This window comes from Hermetia illucens, chromosome 3 (genome assembly GCF_905115235.1).
Source record: "Hermetia illucens chromosome 3, iHerIll2.2.curated.20191125, whole genome shotgun sequence".
NCBI classification, from domain to species: Eukaryota; Metazoa; Arthropoda; class Insecta; order Diptera; family Stratiomyidae; genus Hermetia; species Hermetia illucens.
The window spans coordinates 93,436,750-93,453,163 of NC_051851.1; the positions used below are offsets into that span (position 1 = coordinate 93,436,750).

Genomic DNA, 16,414 nt, shown 5'->3' on the forward strand with positions numbered 1-16,414 from the left:
CGGTATCCCGACGAAATTGATAAGACTGACTAGGCTGACCCTGACCAATGCGCGAGGCCAGATAAAAGCTGCAGGGTCACTCTCAAGACCATTCGACATCAACAACGTTCTACGAAGAGAGGGATACTCTATCATGCGTCCTCTTTAACCTGGCCGTGGAGAAAGTTATCCGTGATGCTAAGGTAAATGCAAGAGGTACGATCCTCTTTAAGTCTACCAAACTACTGGCCTATGCTGACGATATGGACATCATGGGAAGAACGGCCGAGACGTACAAACTGCCTTCATCTAGATCGAGCCGGCGGTGCGAGATCTTGGGCTGGACATAAATGAAAGCAAGACAAAGTATATGGTGGCAGCGTCAGCACCAAAAACCAACCAACAACAACATCAGAAGAATAAAGATAGGAAACTTCAACCTTGAGACCGTTGATAATTTTTCCTATCTAGGGTCGAAAATCATAACCGATAACAGCTACGATGATGAAAACTGCGGTTGTCGGCAGCTAACAAAGCCTATTTCAGCTTACAAAAATTGTTACGCTCGAAACGTCTCACCATAGGGGCAAAACTCTTATTGTATAAGACAATGATCTTGCCAGTCCTCATGTATTCCTCGGAGACTTGGATTCTTAGCAAGAAGAATTACGAACTCTTGGCCGCGTTCGAGAGAAGAATCCTCCGAAGAATTTTGGCCCCCTACATGAGGATGGACGATTCCGTAGCCTACATAATCACGAAATCTATGAGCGATACCATGACCGTTAGGTTGTGGATAAAATCCGGCTCAATGAGTTACGGTGGGCGGGTCACTTAATCCGTATGGACGAGGATGACCCAGCCCGGAAAGTCTATAAGGGCAATATCTATGGTAGAAAAAGAAGACGACGCAGATCTGGCCTAAGATGGAGCGGTGGCGTAGATCCGGACGCCAGACAGCTTTTAGGGATATCGAATTGATGGACCCCGGCGTAAAACCGGGATGTCTGGAGTTCCTTAATTAGGCACGCCTAGACCGGATACCGATTGTTGCGCCATTGATGTTGATGGAAAAAGCTTTCTGCGAAGTTTCATGGAGAAATTTGTGCACCACGGTACGAAAAAATATTTCATCGCACTCGTTAGCATTTCACGCGGGAAACAAATATTGACAGTTTTATATTTTTAAGAGCAGCTGCCAGTTGCCGGGCTACTGAATTTTCTCGGCTCGAGTTATAACGTTACACAAAATATGGCATGGGCTTTTCAGTCTGCTTGAATTTGGTTGAAATTTCAAATGCTGATAATTTCAAATCGCAGTTTTTTCAACAATGTTCTGTGAGCATTTTGCTAAATTGCACCATAGAAGTGATTTCTATCATTAGTGAAAATCAAGCTGGGAGTCCATTCTCGCGAAATTGATAAGTTTAAACTGCTATAACGTTGATAGTAATAGCCGGAATTGCATGAAAGTAGCATCATACTCACCACATTTAGTATTCAGTGAATCAACTTAAGGGAGAGCGGTTTTTAGTTAATTTCGAAAGGTTTGTAATATTATATTAGTAAGTTTGTTAAAACAGATATCACAGTGGGACATATTTTAAGGCCTAGATTTCAAATAAGCGCATCACCCTATTTTTTTCAAATCTTCGGCTGGGTTAATTTTCGAAAACGAGCTCTGCCTCACTTTAAGTGTGCATATTTAACCCCTCACTCGCGTTTTTGACAATTTACAATTTAAACAAAAATCTATTTCGCAAAGTACTAATGGAGACCTTTCGTTGGATATCCCATATGACTATATTCGGTGAAAATATTGCATCTCCCTTTTCATGTATGGGGAGTCCTCCTTTAAACTCCAAATATATGTCAACCACTGTATACCTCGGATTTCGTAGTTCCCATATGTCCTCCAAATTTAGTTTTTTTTTTAGTTAGCCGTTTTGATAAAAATGTCTGTGGCAAACAGACAGTGAATCGATTTTAATAAGGATTTGTTTCACACATCAGACAGACAACTGTCTGACGTCTAAGCTGGCCCAGAAATTTGTTTGCCTGAAGTGTGAGACCGGCGCAAACATTTGCCTGATGTAGACAGTTTTGCCATGGCGTCGGCGTAACGTTGTGATATTGTTGACAATCTTGGCTGGAATAATTATAATATTTAATGTACCTCCTCGCCAGCACAAGAAAGCTAAATTGCCAATATACGATACCCCGCGGCAGTAGACAGGAACATGACGCTTGACTTTAGTGGCGTAGCTTCGCACAAATTAAAAATTAAGATTCTCATGGTTAAATGCCTCATAATAAATTTATGTGAAAAAGCATATTTTGTTTCGAAGCCATATATATGTAATGTACACGTTGTCGCGTCAGCATAAAATTGTCTTATAATAATAATCGTTGGCGCAACAATCCATATTGGATCAGCCGAGGTTATTACCCTGATTTGGCTCAGTCACTCATTCACACCTGAGTAGACTGTCACCAGTAAGATTTGAACCGCGACCTTCTGTACGACAACTGTGTGCTCTAACCACACAGCAATCCGGACACGAAAACTGTCTTAAGTTACAAAATCTGTGTTGTCATGTGCTTTGGGGTTGAAGAATACACTCGAGGTATTCACTGCTTGTCGTAAAAGGGATAGACATTTATGAGCTAGAACCTGAGAATTTCGAAAGTGAACTGCTAGCGAAACGTAAACAACGCCCGACTCCGTTGGCTATCGCAAACGAAACAAGAAGGTGGCGCTTCGGGGATAAAGGTTTTTGTTTCACACGAAACCTTAAAAGTGGTTGAGGCTCCGTCAGAATGCTCGCTTTCTCCAACTCGAGCGAAAATATAAATATCAGCTGGACCGACTTAAGTGAAGTAAGATGGTGGGGCGACTTGTGGCACTTGAAGCTATCCTAAATTTACCCCTCATTCACTTGGATGTGAAATGGAAAACAGCCAACGACGCATATCGGCTCGATACCATTGGGGCGTGGAAAGGTTACCAATCACACGGTGGTGCGTCTATCTGGACATTTCTTGAAAAACATCCGGTAGCCCTGAAAAGACATACACTGTCGTAATCACCGAAAGAGAAGAATGTCGACAAATGGCCTGAGTCTTTTCAGATTACAGACCTAATAATCTTCACCGACGGGTCAGTCATGAGGGATGGATCGGGCGCAGGGGTGTCCTCGGAGAATCCGATTATAGAACTGGCCCGACCCCTCGGAAAAATGACGACCATATTCCAGGCGGAAGTATATGCCATTTCATTGGCAGCAGAAGAATGTCTGCGACAAAATTTGAGGGGTCGCACCTTTCGAATCTGTTCCGACAGTCGGGCGGCATTACCAGCACTAAATGGTAACAACATATCAAGCCAATTGGTGTGGAGTTGCCATCAGGTGCTGCTGAAACTTGGTCGACTGAACGAAACATTCCTGATGTGGGTGCCGCGTCACTCTAACTTCGCCGGTAATGAGGAGGCTGACAGACTGGCTCGCCGAAGGTCTGGATCCACAATGGTGGGGCCAGAACCAGCTCTTGGAAGCCGACCATCTACTGTCAAGTCTACTCTGAAGGGTGAAATTGCAAGGATTCACGCAACCGAGTGGAGAAATTTGGACTCTTGCCGGAAAGCGAAAATCCTTGTGAAACCCTTTAACCCCCTTTAACGGGACGCTGCTCCTTAAACTACCATATGGAAAAGATTGGAGTAGTGGTTTCGGCTGTGTGTAAACTAAACTAAACTAAGATGGTGGGGCTCTGGAGACTACTCCTCTCCCTCTTGCGGCAATGTGCCTTTGTACTTCGGGAATCTAAGTGGTAGCAGACGCGAATTCGGTGTTAGATTGCTTCTGGCGGCTACTGCAAGCCGCGCTCTCTTGGCATGATAGACTTCTGAGGTCCAGATTCCATTCCAGGTTCAAAAGCATCACAATTGTGCAGTATTATGTACAAACGGAAGCTTCCAACTTAGTGGAGAAGGATACTTTCTACTAGCAATTACACGCAGTTCATGCAAGGCTTCCTGACGGTGATATTGCTATCGTGATCGGTTATCTGATTGCTAAGATAGGATCTGACAACACCTTGCTCAGGTATGTAATGAAAAAAAAAACGGAATTGGCGAAACGATAATGGTGGGAGATTTGTGGATTTCTGCAGCTACCATCGCCTTGTCACTCGCGGAACATTGTTCGATGTCATGCCGGTCTCAAGTAACCGACTGTTTTGTTTTGTTTGGTCTCCTAAATGTGCGTAATAAGAGAGGCGCTGACATTGGTCACGGAAGAGATTACCATCTGATGGTCGCTTACGTTCGCTTGTGAGTTGCGTCCCCCACTTTTTCCACTTTCCCACTTTGTAGAGCGGCGACTCCCCAAGGACTGTTTTTATCATCCCGCGGTCGCTCGATAGTGGGAAATCTATCCTGCTGATCGGCTGGCATATACATTGAGTAGCATGCCGTGAGTATTCGTAAGCATTGGACTGCCATCACAAATGCTCTTTGCAGTACAGGTCGTCGGCGTATTAGCTGAGTAAAGATGACGTGATACGTTCGAATGCAATAATTTTAGAAGTTGTATACCGCATCACGAAAGAACTTACATGTGGTAAGGAGCATTTCATCGCGGTTCTAATTCGTTTCACATCCGTTGAAGTTTTACTTCTATTGAATGAAGTGGCCAATCCACGTAACACGCGAATAGGAAGAGCTCCCGCTAGTGAAATCAACTCAATCCGAGTAAAGCCTGACTGGTTGACGGATCCTTTCCAGAGTTATTTATCACCACTCCACCAGTTTCTACAGATATGCTATTTCCACTTATACAAGAGTCCTCGGAATCTGAGACCTTTCCCAGAGAGTGGAAAGAGGGGAAGACTCCTCAAAAAGGTTCCCACCCTAAATATGACAATTTCAGGGATAGGACAGTTGAGATCGTCCTTTCATCTGCTCTTCATCGGTTTCATATAGAGAGTGTATCTGGCATGCTTTATGCAAGGGGAGCATTCCGCAGAAATTAATAGCTATTTCCAAATGTAATCCAATAAAATCTGACAGGAAGTTGATTGCATCTTTTCACTGATATTATTTGTTCTTGTTATCAGTGACGTTCTTCATGCTGCTTTGTTCGGAAGACGTGAACGCGTTCAATGGACTATAACATCTTTCTCCAAACATAATAACAGCTAACATACGCTGGCGATATCTTTTTCCTCTCGAATCATGTTTGGAATAGTGCTGAACTCTGCAAACTGCTCCGAATATGATTCACGAGCAAACAGATATCACTAGCGTCTCTGCGTTACCTGCTTCTCATCGACCTCGAAACGGCTTGCGAAAGAGTGAACACGGAAAGTATCTGGCATGCTCTATATAGGAGAGACATTTCATTGAAACTAATAGCTATCATCATAGCACCATATGATTCTGCAAAATGGTACGTACTGCACCGACGTCGCATCTCAGAAGGAATTCGAAGTTCAAAACGGAGTCCAGCAAGGTTGTATTCTATCACCGATACTATTCCTTATTGCTGATATTCTCTACGTTGCCCTGTTTGGAGGATGTGGAGGACTTCAATGGATTATAACGACAGCACTGACGTTGAGACTGTTACGTGCTATTTGTTTTGTTTTTGTTTCGCTAGTAGCAGGTGGAAAGTGGTAACCGGTGTTACTTGAAAGCTTGAAACTTTCGTCAATATTTGCCTGCGTCGTGTCTTCGGTATACACTGACCTAATAATAAAACGTAAGTGGCGATGGATAGGTCACCCATTGAGGCAAAGCCACAACTGCACTATTAGCTAAACCAGACAAGGAGACCCAGTATCCAACTACTTCCCGGGAAGTCCCGGAATCAGTTCCACCTCCTCAGTTAAAACTTCCAACGCTACAATGGAATATTGGATAATAGGAAGGAAAAATGGAAATTCATAATTGGCTATACTGTTTAAGGTAACAGTAAGACGCGATAATGGCTAAAATTGATCTGAGTTTATGTACAAGGTGATAGGAAACGACAGATAGGCCAACTTAAATAGTATTCGCTTAATACGCTGAATGCTATATCTAGAAACCAAGGTCATTTGAGGAAATTTAATCAGTGAGATTGGGCTGGTAAACTCCCTTGGATCCAGTCAATTTTAAAAATAAGATCAATTCCAGAAAGACTAATTGAATCTCTCTCTCAATTTATATTCTAGGTGACCATGTTATGATCTAAAGCTCAACGAAAAATTTTTTCTCCCATTTTATCCAGTTCGGGTTTCAAAAACCATATATTTCATAGTAATATCCCTAACCAGCCCCACCACAGACCACATTGTGGGAATTCGTAAAATGGGTATTCACTTTCCTACAGAGGTGCAAACGAACTTTTAAGCATTTATTGAAGCAAAGGTTCAATACCATTGAAAGGATGAGAATTTTATTGGATAATTGACACTCGTTTTCAACATTCCGACTTGGCTTCTGTGTGGATTCTCGATAATATGTACATATTCTGTCGCCTCTGTCGTAATATCGTCCATCGTTCCGGTGAAATTACGAAAATTGGGCAATTTGGATGATATTCAAATTATAAGGGTAATTGGGATATTTTCATCCTTATTCAAGTGGCTGTTAATTACGATATTCTGGTCTATGTGAAGGTATTATTAGGAGACATGCAGTACATACGGATTTACTTTTTCTCAAAGGCAATTTATTCTTGTACAAAATGTTTTGGTTGGTACTCGTAATTTTGATGATATTTTGCTACTTTAGGTTGGTCCTTGTAATATTTCATGAAGATAGTTCACATGTAAACCGCTCGTGTCAACTTCCTCAATATGGCTTTGAGGACATAAAAATGCTTTTGTACTTTTATAATTTTGCAGTAATAGTTGCGGCTTTGATTTTCATTCAGATTGCAAGATAGAAAGAAAAAGCCAAGAAAGAAAGAAGATATTTTTAAGATTTCGCTTGTAGGCCGATATTTACATATGAATGAGGTATTTAGTTCCAAACTGGGCCTGTGTGTTTCAGCATGTGTGTACTGTCTTTTCCTGAAATTGTTGAAATAATTCACTTTGCCTGTATGTAATTCAGTAAATAGAAATAAAACTGGAGTAATTAGAAGTAAAACAAAGCAAATAGGGAACACTGAGCCAGCGGAGGACTACTTGTTAGAGTTAAGTAGAATGTATTGTATTCATGTGTGGATGTACAGTGGTAATTGGAGTACTGAGATCTACAAAGCGCTATTTACTATTGCCAAAGAATGCATGCTCATTTATAAGACCATGAAATGATAGCAATATACACTATTATGAAAGGACAGGCGCATTAGAAAGGGGTACTTGCTAAGCTGAATAAAAACTAACCTTGGCCCATTTCTCCGCAACTATCACAAGCCAGTTGACGATTTGATTCAGGACGTTTCCGTTTTCGCTGCCAGAAACTCCTTCGTGCTGTTGGACTGCGGTCGCCATCAGTATCATCATTGTTCCCATTATCAGCGTCTTTACTCAAAGAACTGCCGAGATCATAGGAAACACGTTTGGATCCGCTCTTTTTCCTTTTGAAAGTTCTTCTTTTCGACGCGGAGGAATTCATGATCTGCTCTTCATCAACTACAATACAAAAGCCTCCGCGACGATGTAGTGACGCTCGCAGTCTAGGACCTAATTGCGAAAGGGATCTTTTATTTGTACTACCCTACATTGAAAACTATTCTAGGTATTATATTGAATGAGTAATTAAGGTGGCTTTTCAAATGAATGTTAAATGGGCATGTTCAGATTTTCCTAATGGTCTAATTCCTTTCATTTTAATTTTTTTGAAAAGTTCTATGAGATTGAATGATAATAGCGCAGTACTAGCTCAAAAGGAGCGTGTTGTAAACCAAATAAAGACAAACTTTTTATGACCTATTTCGGTCAGCATAGTAGAGAGGTCAGCGTTGACGCTGCCCTCCCACAATCAAAATAGAAAACTAATAAGCGAACCTATTGACCACTACCCATGAATGAATTTTCACCTGCTACCATATTTATTCTCTGCTCTGTCTGATGGTAGCACGTCGCAGTTGAATAAATTGTGTGGAGTGGATTTTTAGCGACGTTAATTGAATATGCTTCAATTAAAAAATATGAATGACCAAATTATTTTTGTCAATATCGGAGTGGTCGGGGTTTATTCAGAGTATTTGAAATGTGATAATAACAGAATGTACTCCAAGCCACCGTGCATATTGTGGTGCTGACATTTCCAATTAAGTGTAGCGCTGATGCGAACCTATGAAAACTCCTCACACAAGAGCCCATTTTAATTGCAATTTCGTTTTTATTATCCCAATTACTCCACCAATTTGATCACTTATGTTTCCATAGTATATTTATTCAAACTAATGAATTTTTATAAGCACGATGTCATCAATTAATTCAATAATTTATTGCTTGTATTTAAAATGAGAGTCAGAAAAATTCATGGAACTCAGGCTCTATTTCTGAAAACACTACACACCATTATTCTTCGAAATATTCAGCATTGAAAGCATACCTACATGCATATCTTGTTCTTTATCATTTCTTAAGCATCTTGCAGAGTCGACCGCTCAAGAAGCTTGGCTTCAAGGCGAAATATTTATCAATCCATTTTTGCATTAAGCCTTCTTAATGGGGTGTATGAATTCAAGTGTTGTTAATCTGACGCGGAGGTTACTGGAGTGAACCACTTGTGAACATGGCATGGCATGAGCGTGGAGCGCTGTAATTTTTTTTTTCAGATTTTTCAGTTATGTAGTTTCTGAGAAGGGGTCTTTGATATCATTTTAAATTTTTTAATTTTTAAACTACCCACTCCTTCCTTTTACAACCAATGTCAAAATCAAGACCTGTTTCAAAAAGTACTAATTGGGACCTTCATTTGATATTGACTAAACGAGATAAACAGTTGTTAATGTGTAATAATGTGGAATATTGCAATTCACTGCATGTATGGGGTTCACAGTTTGAAAAGTTTCTAGAAATTTCTTGTCAATAGTTGCAACCATTTCTGAGAAAAATGGATATGACAGATAGACAGTTGATTGATTTGCTTTACACAGAATCTTAAAAATGTAGCGATCAACTGGACCGTCTCTACTATCCGACCAACCACAGAGAGTTGCAAAAGTATGGCTAGCGCTACGTTGTAAGTACAATATGAGCCAAGCAGGGCTTTGGCACTGGTTACTGAATCATTCGAGCCCTCGAACAGAAGCAGCGTTTTCAATGAAAGTTGCCTATGACCGAGGGTGTTAGCCAAATCGAAAAATTCAACACCTTAGTAACATTTCGCAATTTTCGACGAAAATCGAGCATATAGAGGGGCAGACGAAACCATTGCAGACACCGTATCTAAGGTGAAAAAAATATGGATTTCCACTCGGATAAGCTGTCTGACGAGCAGTTTCGTGATCGGGAGTCCGTTGGAACTCAGAGCATTCTATGTTAGTTGCTCATTCCTTTCAATATTTTACATCCCCATGTAGATTACCCCACTCTTCGAGCAATATTAAGGAGATTTGGTAACGTTGAAGTGAGTAGTGCTTGAAAGATAGGATAGAAAAAATAGCATCCAACCTTTCCAGTAACCATCAAAAGGCTCGCCTGGGATGACCCACTCGTCGGCCATCTTGGAAGATTCGTTTCCACTGAGTAGCGTCGCCTGCAATAGGATTGTCGTCCTCTTTAATATGAAACGCTTTCATTGGTACTTCCGTCTCCTGACCAGCTCGTCAAAGGGTAACGGGCTTGTGCGTTGAATATGCTCTTTCCAAATCCAAATCAGTCCACTTGGCTAAGGTTCATGAACAGGTGGAAGAGCACACAGACGACTGAGGTAAAGATATCATGATCCACTGAATTCCTCTACAGCCTCCGGACAAGACAGAATGAAGAACGTCACCGATAGCAAAAGGAATATATTGGCGGCAAGATACAACCCTGACGGACTCTCCTTCTGACTTCAAATTCCTCTGCGGTTTTACCTCGATGCAGCACGTGGCATTTTTTGTCATTACAAGTCGCTTTGATAATAGCTATTAATTTCTCCGGAACGCCCCTCCTACGTAGAGCACGCCAGCCGCCAGCCTTCCTGAAATTGGTGAAGAGTAGGCAAAGTGAAGATATTAACTCAACGCACTGTTCCAAAATGATCCTTGTGATGAGGATATGTCCAATACGGGAAGATACAGAGCGAAAACCAGTCTGCTCTCTGTCGATAAAGTTTTCGAGATGTTCTTTGAATCACTGTAGTATTATTTTAGGTATTATCCTTGCGATGGCGGGGCGCATTGTTCATAGTATGTCAGCACGGGTGGAAATACCAGATCTTGCAGGGACTGCAGGTGCAGCAATGAGTGACTCCGTGGGAAGATCGTCAACCTCTGCAGCTCTTCTCCATTTGATTGTACTGATGGCTCAGATGATTTCCTCTCTGTTTGGAGGAACATTTCGTATTCCGATTTTACATTGACCACCCATTTCATTAACAAGAGGTGAGATATGGTTCTCAACCAGTGAAGTGCTACTCCCACCTATTCACCTGCTAGCCATCCTGGGAATATCAGAACCAATGTCAAAACTAAAACCTGCTTCAAAAACTACTGATCGAGACTTTTCATTTGATGTTGACGTGGTAATATTCGGTGACGAAATGGAACAAACAGTTGTTATGGTGGAATATTGTAATAATGTGGAACGAGATGAAGTGGTGGCGTAGGTCAGGACGCCAGACAGCTTTAAGGCATATCGAATTGGTGGACCTCGGCGCAAAACCGGGGTATCTGAGAATGAATATATTGGTGGCAAGATGCAACCCTGACGGACGCTCCTTCCGACTTCAAATTCCTCTGCGGTTTTACCTCGATACAGCACGTGGCATTGCTAAGGCAAATGCATACAAGAAACAGGCGGACAAAAAATAGACGACAGACACACACCGATTTGAATAAGATCCAAGCAAGAAAATCCTCATGCAGAGAGAGATCAATCTAAAGTCCAGTATTTCACTCTTTTTATTATTTTGATAATTCTCTCTTTTCTTTCTCCAATTTATTAAGTTTTTACGATTTCATATACGCACATTTTTCAGAAATGATTGATACAAAATTTGGCGGCGTTCTATATTAAGTTGAAAGCACAGTCCAGTACATGCAAAATGGGGTGTACATTTTTTTTCACCGGATATGGGAATTCAAATATAGGCATGTAAGATATCGAATTAAAGGCCTGTTCTTCTCGAAGCCGGTCTTAGTTTTAACATTAGTTGCACAGGCGGAAACGCGGGGACTAGAAAGCGATCATTTATTTCACGGGACCATTGTCAGAACAATAGTATAGTATATTAATAAATTTTCTAGAAATTGACTGGAACCTCTCTCAACTACCAACTTTGATGAAAGTCCTAATATTATCGACAAAGTTATAGAAGCCTCTTTCTACTGAAGCCCAAAATATTGAAGTCAATATCACATTAAAGGGAGCATATACATTACGCGCAAATGAAACAGTTTTGCATTGAAATATTCTCAAAAAAGAAGTACTTGAAGCGAAGGGCTTTCAATTTCTTAATTACTTATATTTATTTCTCCCCAGACTTGCTAAGGAATAATAAAGTCTCACTATGAAACCATTTTATTATCGACGGAGTAGTTTCCAGAACAAAGTAGTTTGTAAATAGCCCTTGAAAAATAGTGCATAATTAAATTTTCAACTATGTTCAAGTGCAACTATTGCACACTTTAGGTACTTCCCAAAAGGAACCCGACGTGAGAAGTACTGAAAGGTCCAAAACGACCACCACATACCCGAGCAGCCTTACCACAGCGGGGTGTAAACTTATGTCAACGGAACACTTCAATTAAAATGCAAACCAGCACAATCAACTTTCCCATTTTTCTTAAGGTTTTGCGATATTCCTGCCCTCGAAGTTTAACATGGTCAACCCCGATTGCCATTCGGATTCTCCCCAACTACTAGTTTCATTAAAAGGGCTCACAGTATTGTAAGACGCTTTAATCTGGAGCGTTTTCTTCCGCGGTTTTGAACAATGAAGTCGCGGTGGAGGCGTAGATTTTGGAAGTAGCACCAAATTCTTGCACCACTAGGGAAAAATCTGTGTGAGGCATGCCCTCCATCTCAATGGAAAGTCCGCCCTTAGTACCTACGATGTCCGGAACTGAAAACTCGATTACGACCAAGAAGCGGTACTCCAGGATCAAAAAATGAGCCCCGCCTTTTGTAAACTCAATAAATGCTAAAGTTGGAGTATAGAGGACGGACGCTTGCACTTATGGAAATATGGGGGATCCTAGCCAGACCCGCCAATATGGGGATTCTTTTTGACGGTGCGGCCCCGTGCTTAACCGATGCCAGAACACTATATGATATTCGGTAACGGAAATTCTGACACGTGAGGTAATCAAAAGAACCCTTGTCTTCCACAGTCCCGACCCTGATAGTACAGGGACACTATAATGAAGCTTCATTATTTCGAACCGACCTCACGGTTAATTTTTCCAACTGTTTACGTCTCTAGCTTGACTCCGGCCATCCAAGAGGGACATCTGGCTATCGCGCAGTCCAACAAGTTATGGCGTCCTATGCATGCTGCACACGTGCAGGTTTTCAACTCTAAAAGCAAATTCCATTTCAGTAGGTGTAATTGTCTCTGAGAAAAATGCGAATGGCAGCCAAACAGAACTATGGGGATTGCCAGAGCCCGGAGGAGAATGCCTGTTGATGCGTAAATCTGTGCTCGTGCTCTTTCTTTCCAAATGATGCATGGAAACGTGTTCGCTCATCGCTGGTCCGTGAGCCAAGATGGCTATAGGAAGAATACTCAGAATATGGTAAATGAAGCGAAACGAAATAGAAACGCAAACAGTGTGCGGTGCAAGCTTGAGAATAAAAAGCCAAATAAGAAACCAAAGATGTGGGTTACGCGGACGATAAAGCACCGGTGATAATAGCAAACGCTAAGTATTTAGGAGTAATTGATATGCATAAAGCTGAGTTTTAAACAGCACCTACAGTTGCTTGTAGTGAAGCTTCCACGATGAGTGTGGCCCTGAAGAGACTGATACCGAACGTGGGAGGAGAATACTTATTGCCAAGATGCTGAACTCCATCTGACCCTATGCAACCCCAATTTAGCGAAAGGCACTTCAAATCTCATGTAACGCGGAAATCATCAGTGCAGTGTTCAGAAGCAGAAGTCCAAGTGTGTGATCTGCCTTCAAGACTATCCAAAATGGTGCAGCGTTCGCTTGAGGCATTACACCGCATTTTGCCAGATAAGTGAAGTCCATTACTCCTTTATAATATAATAGTACGATTTTGATCAAACTTGTCGATAACATGATTCATACTATAATCTATTACTGCAATAACTCTAGGATAAAATTAAGGGGGTTTCCACTCAATTTCTCCGAAAATATAGTAATATACAATACTATATTAACACAATCAAATCCCACTGCCATCAGCGAGATTTAGACCGTGACCTTCCGTATGGCACTGACCTGTCCGGACACCTTACCACTTTCCGGAAATCATTTTTTCAGGAGAGTTCGAGCAAATGCTTCAAATGTTCAACCTAACTAAGGTTTACCGATTGAGGAGACATATAGAATCGGCATGGGGCATTATACAATAACCATTTTCGTGCCGAGAAGGAAGTGTGCTTGGGTTTGCTGCCCTACTAGAAGACAGATTGTTGTTTTATATGTAAAGTAGCGTTTTGTAATAAATTAAAGCACAGTACGTGAAGTACACCTCCTTTTCATGTTCCAGCCAATAAATATCAAATTTATTCACCCTGGTTTTTTTAAAGCACCAAACTAACTGATTCCCGGCACCATGCTTACGATTGCATGTATCTCGCGGGTTTCACACTCCGTTTTGGCTTATCTTTAGACGTATTGTTTTCTATTAAACACAAACAGGTTGATTTTACTTTCGCCATTACACGGAATTTAATATCAAAAGTTTAAGGTAGGCATTTTCTAGGTTATTTTTATAGGTGAATAATTTGCTGCTACTCACAATACTCTGTCCCAAAGTGAACCTGCTCGCCCGTGGATATCCCAACATTCTCCTTCAATGGCGTGCTGCGTTTGAATGGAATCGTTCCACTTTATATCCAACTTAGTGGATTATTTTATAACTTTTGCGATGTGCTGGACTGCATTCACTGAAACAGCTACTTTGTTTTTGCGATCCTATCGAAATTTTGATTTGTTTCATGAAGTGACGCCAAGCAACATAACCAGTTCAACTTTTCGGTCATTTTATCATTCACAAAACCGGATATTTCCAAATATTACCTTCCCTTCTATTTCCATTGAAAAGTACCAGCGGCTCAAAGATTTATTTTGGCCTTTGGAACGCTTTATACGATAGTCTTCCACGACTCGAGATGCCTGATGAATTGTATCTGGTTGAATACGCGGATGAGTTTGCGACACTGGCTACCTCACGCATGGTTCAGCAAGCTCAGCGCACATTAGGATGGGTGACTATAAACGAATTCGCCCTAGCTTCGCCGAAAACCGAAGTCGTTGTTCTAACCAAGGAGCTCCCAGAGTCCTCCCTCTTCAAGTTGGTAAGACCATGGTCTTGTCAAGTATTATATATATTATATACGGTTGCCATTTACACCTCGGTGGAATGTAGTACGTCACCTATACCCAAGAGTGATTTCTCACAGTTACCTTTTTTTTTTTTTTTCCCCGATGGAAGGTGGAAAGCTTCAAAAGCTACCGCAGGCTCCTGCCACACGGTTATGTGGGACTCTTACCCACTAAAACCACCTCCTTCTCCTTCCACTCTCCCCGCGGGACTCCCATTTGGTATTACGTCGCGGGGCTGGATCAGAATTTATTCTGCGCTCATGTCAACATTCGTGTTCCTCTCGCGTTCATTCTTTCGGATGACTTCCTCCTGCCTAAGCTTCTTTCCGATGGCTGTAGTAACTTTTTCAACTTCGGTCCATATCCCCTTGGCTTTCACCATAAGCTCCATGATATTTTCGGGTGTAAAGTGCTCCCCGATTGTAGCTTCTAATGTAGCCCTTTGGGTTTCGAATCTGGGGCAGTGAAAAAAGACGTGTTCTGCGTCCTCTGGAATGTTTGCACACTGTGGGCAATATGGCGAATCATCACGCCCAAATCGATACAGATATGCTCGATAGCCTCCGTGTCCGCTCAAGAATTGAGTTAGGTCGAAACCTACTTCGCCGTGAGGTCGTTCGATCCATTTCCGGATATCTCACAGTTACCTGAGATGCACTTTAGCTGCCTCTCTATCCAAATTCACGGCCGTTTGGCGAAGATCCATGACCCGGTGTGAGAGTACAAAGGTGTGAGCGTAATAGCGGTGTTTGAGAAAATATGACCTCCTCCACGTCCTCCGGACCAGACAGCATGAAGAACGTTCCCGATGAAAGAAAGAAACAATATAGGTGACCAACTGGGAACCTGGTGGACTCCGCCTTCGATTTCAAAATTCTCCTAGATTTTACCTCAGTACGTGACATTTTGCGTCATTATATACCACTCTGATAATATTAGTTTCTCCGAAATGCCCCTCCTGTGTAGATCACGCTATATTCAGTCTCCGCTCATGTTCTCGAAAGCCTTCTCGAAATCGACAAAGTGCGGATGAAACGAATATTTAAACCCTGTTCATTGTAGCAAAATTGTCCGTAGAGTATTGATGTGGTCTATACAGAAATATCCGAAGCGGAAATCAGCCAACTCTCTGTGGATAAATTTTTGCGATGTGCACAACGGCATGAAACACGCCAGATACCATTCAAATTGTCACACTTGAAACGGGTGTCCTTCCTTTCAACCTTAATGATTATCCCCTACTTTCAGTGTCTGGGAAGTGTCTCAAATTTCTAAAATTTTCGTACGGGTGCAAGTAGCAAATCTGCAGAAACTGCAGATTCAGCGATAAAAATTTCGTCTGTAAGCCTAGCGTCTTTACTCCGTTTAGGGAACAGCCGAAGCCATTTCATCCATAAGAGGCGGAGCTTCGAAGGATGGTGAAGTGAGAAGTCGACCGTTTTGATAGAATAATCGAAAGATTTGCAACCAAATTTAGGCTCTTTCGTGATGCGATATACACTTCTAAAATCATTGGGTCCTGCGGTGTCTTCCCTGACCAGTGTAATAGCAAATTACTTTCCGTCACAACGCACACTTCACTTTGGAGTTCGAGCGCGTCACGTCCGCCATCACTTGCGGCGTTCAATAGAGCCTTCAAACCCTTGCGTTCATCGATCTGTTACCACCATTCCGCAGTCAACCAGATGTGGTGACGCCCTTCGGAAGGTGGCCGGGGACCTGCATAGCACCGAAGAAAAGATCATTTTTAATGGCGGTCCAAT

General features: G+C 41.8%; 1 protein-coding gene across 2 annotated transcripts in view; it reads right to left on the bottom strand.

Annotated features, from left to right (window-relative positions):
* LOC119652277 (octopamine receptor beta-3R-like) overlaps nt 1-16,414 on the bottom strand; it is a 229,684-nt gene that overhangs the window by 16,039 nt on the left and 197,231 nt on the right. The window contains exon 7 of one of the 2 annotated variants that reach the window (XM_038056270.1): nt 7,357-7,656. The exons of the other annotated variant lie outside the window; for it this stretch is intronic. Within the exon in view, the coding sequence (XP_037912198.1) occupies nt 7,357-7,656 (300 nt within the window). The remainder of the gene's footprint in view (nt 1-7,356; nt 7,657-16,414) is intronic. 2 annotated transcript variants of the gene reach the window in all.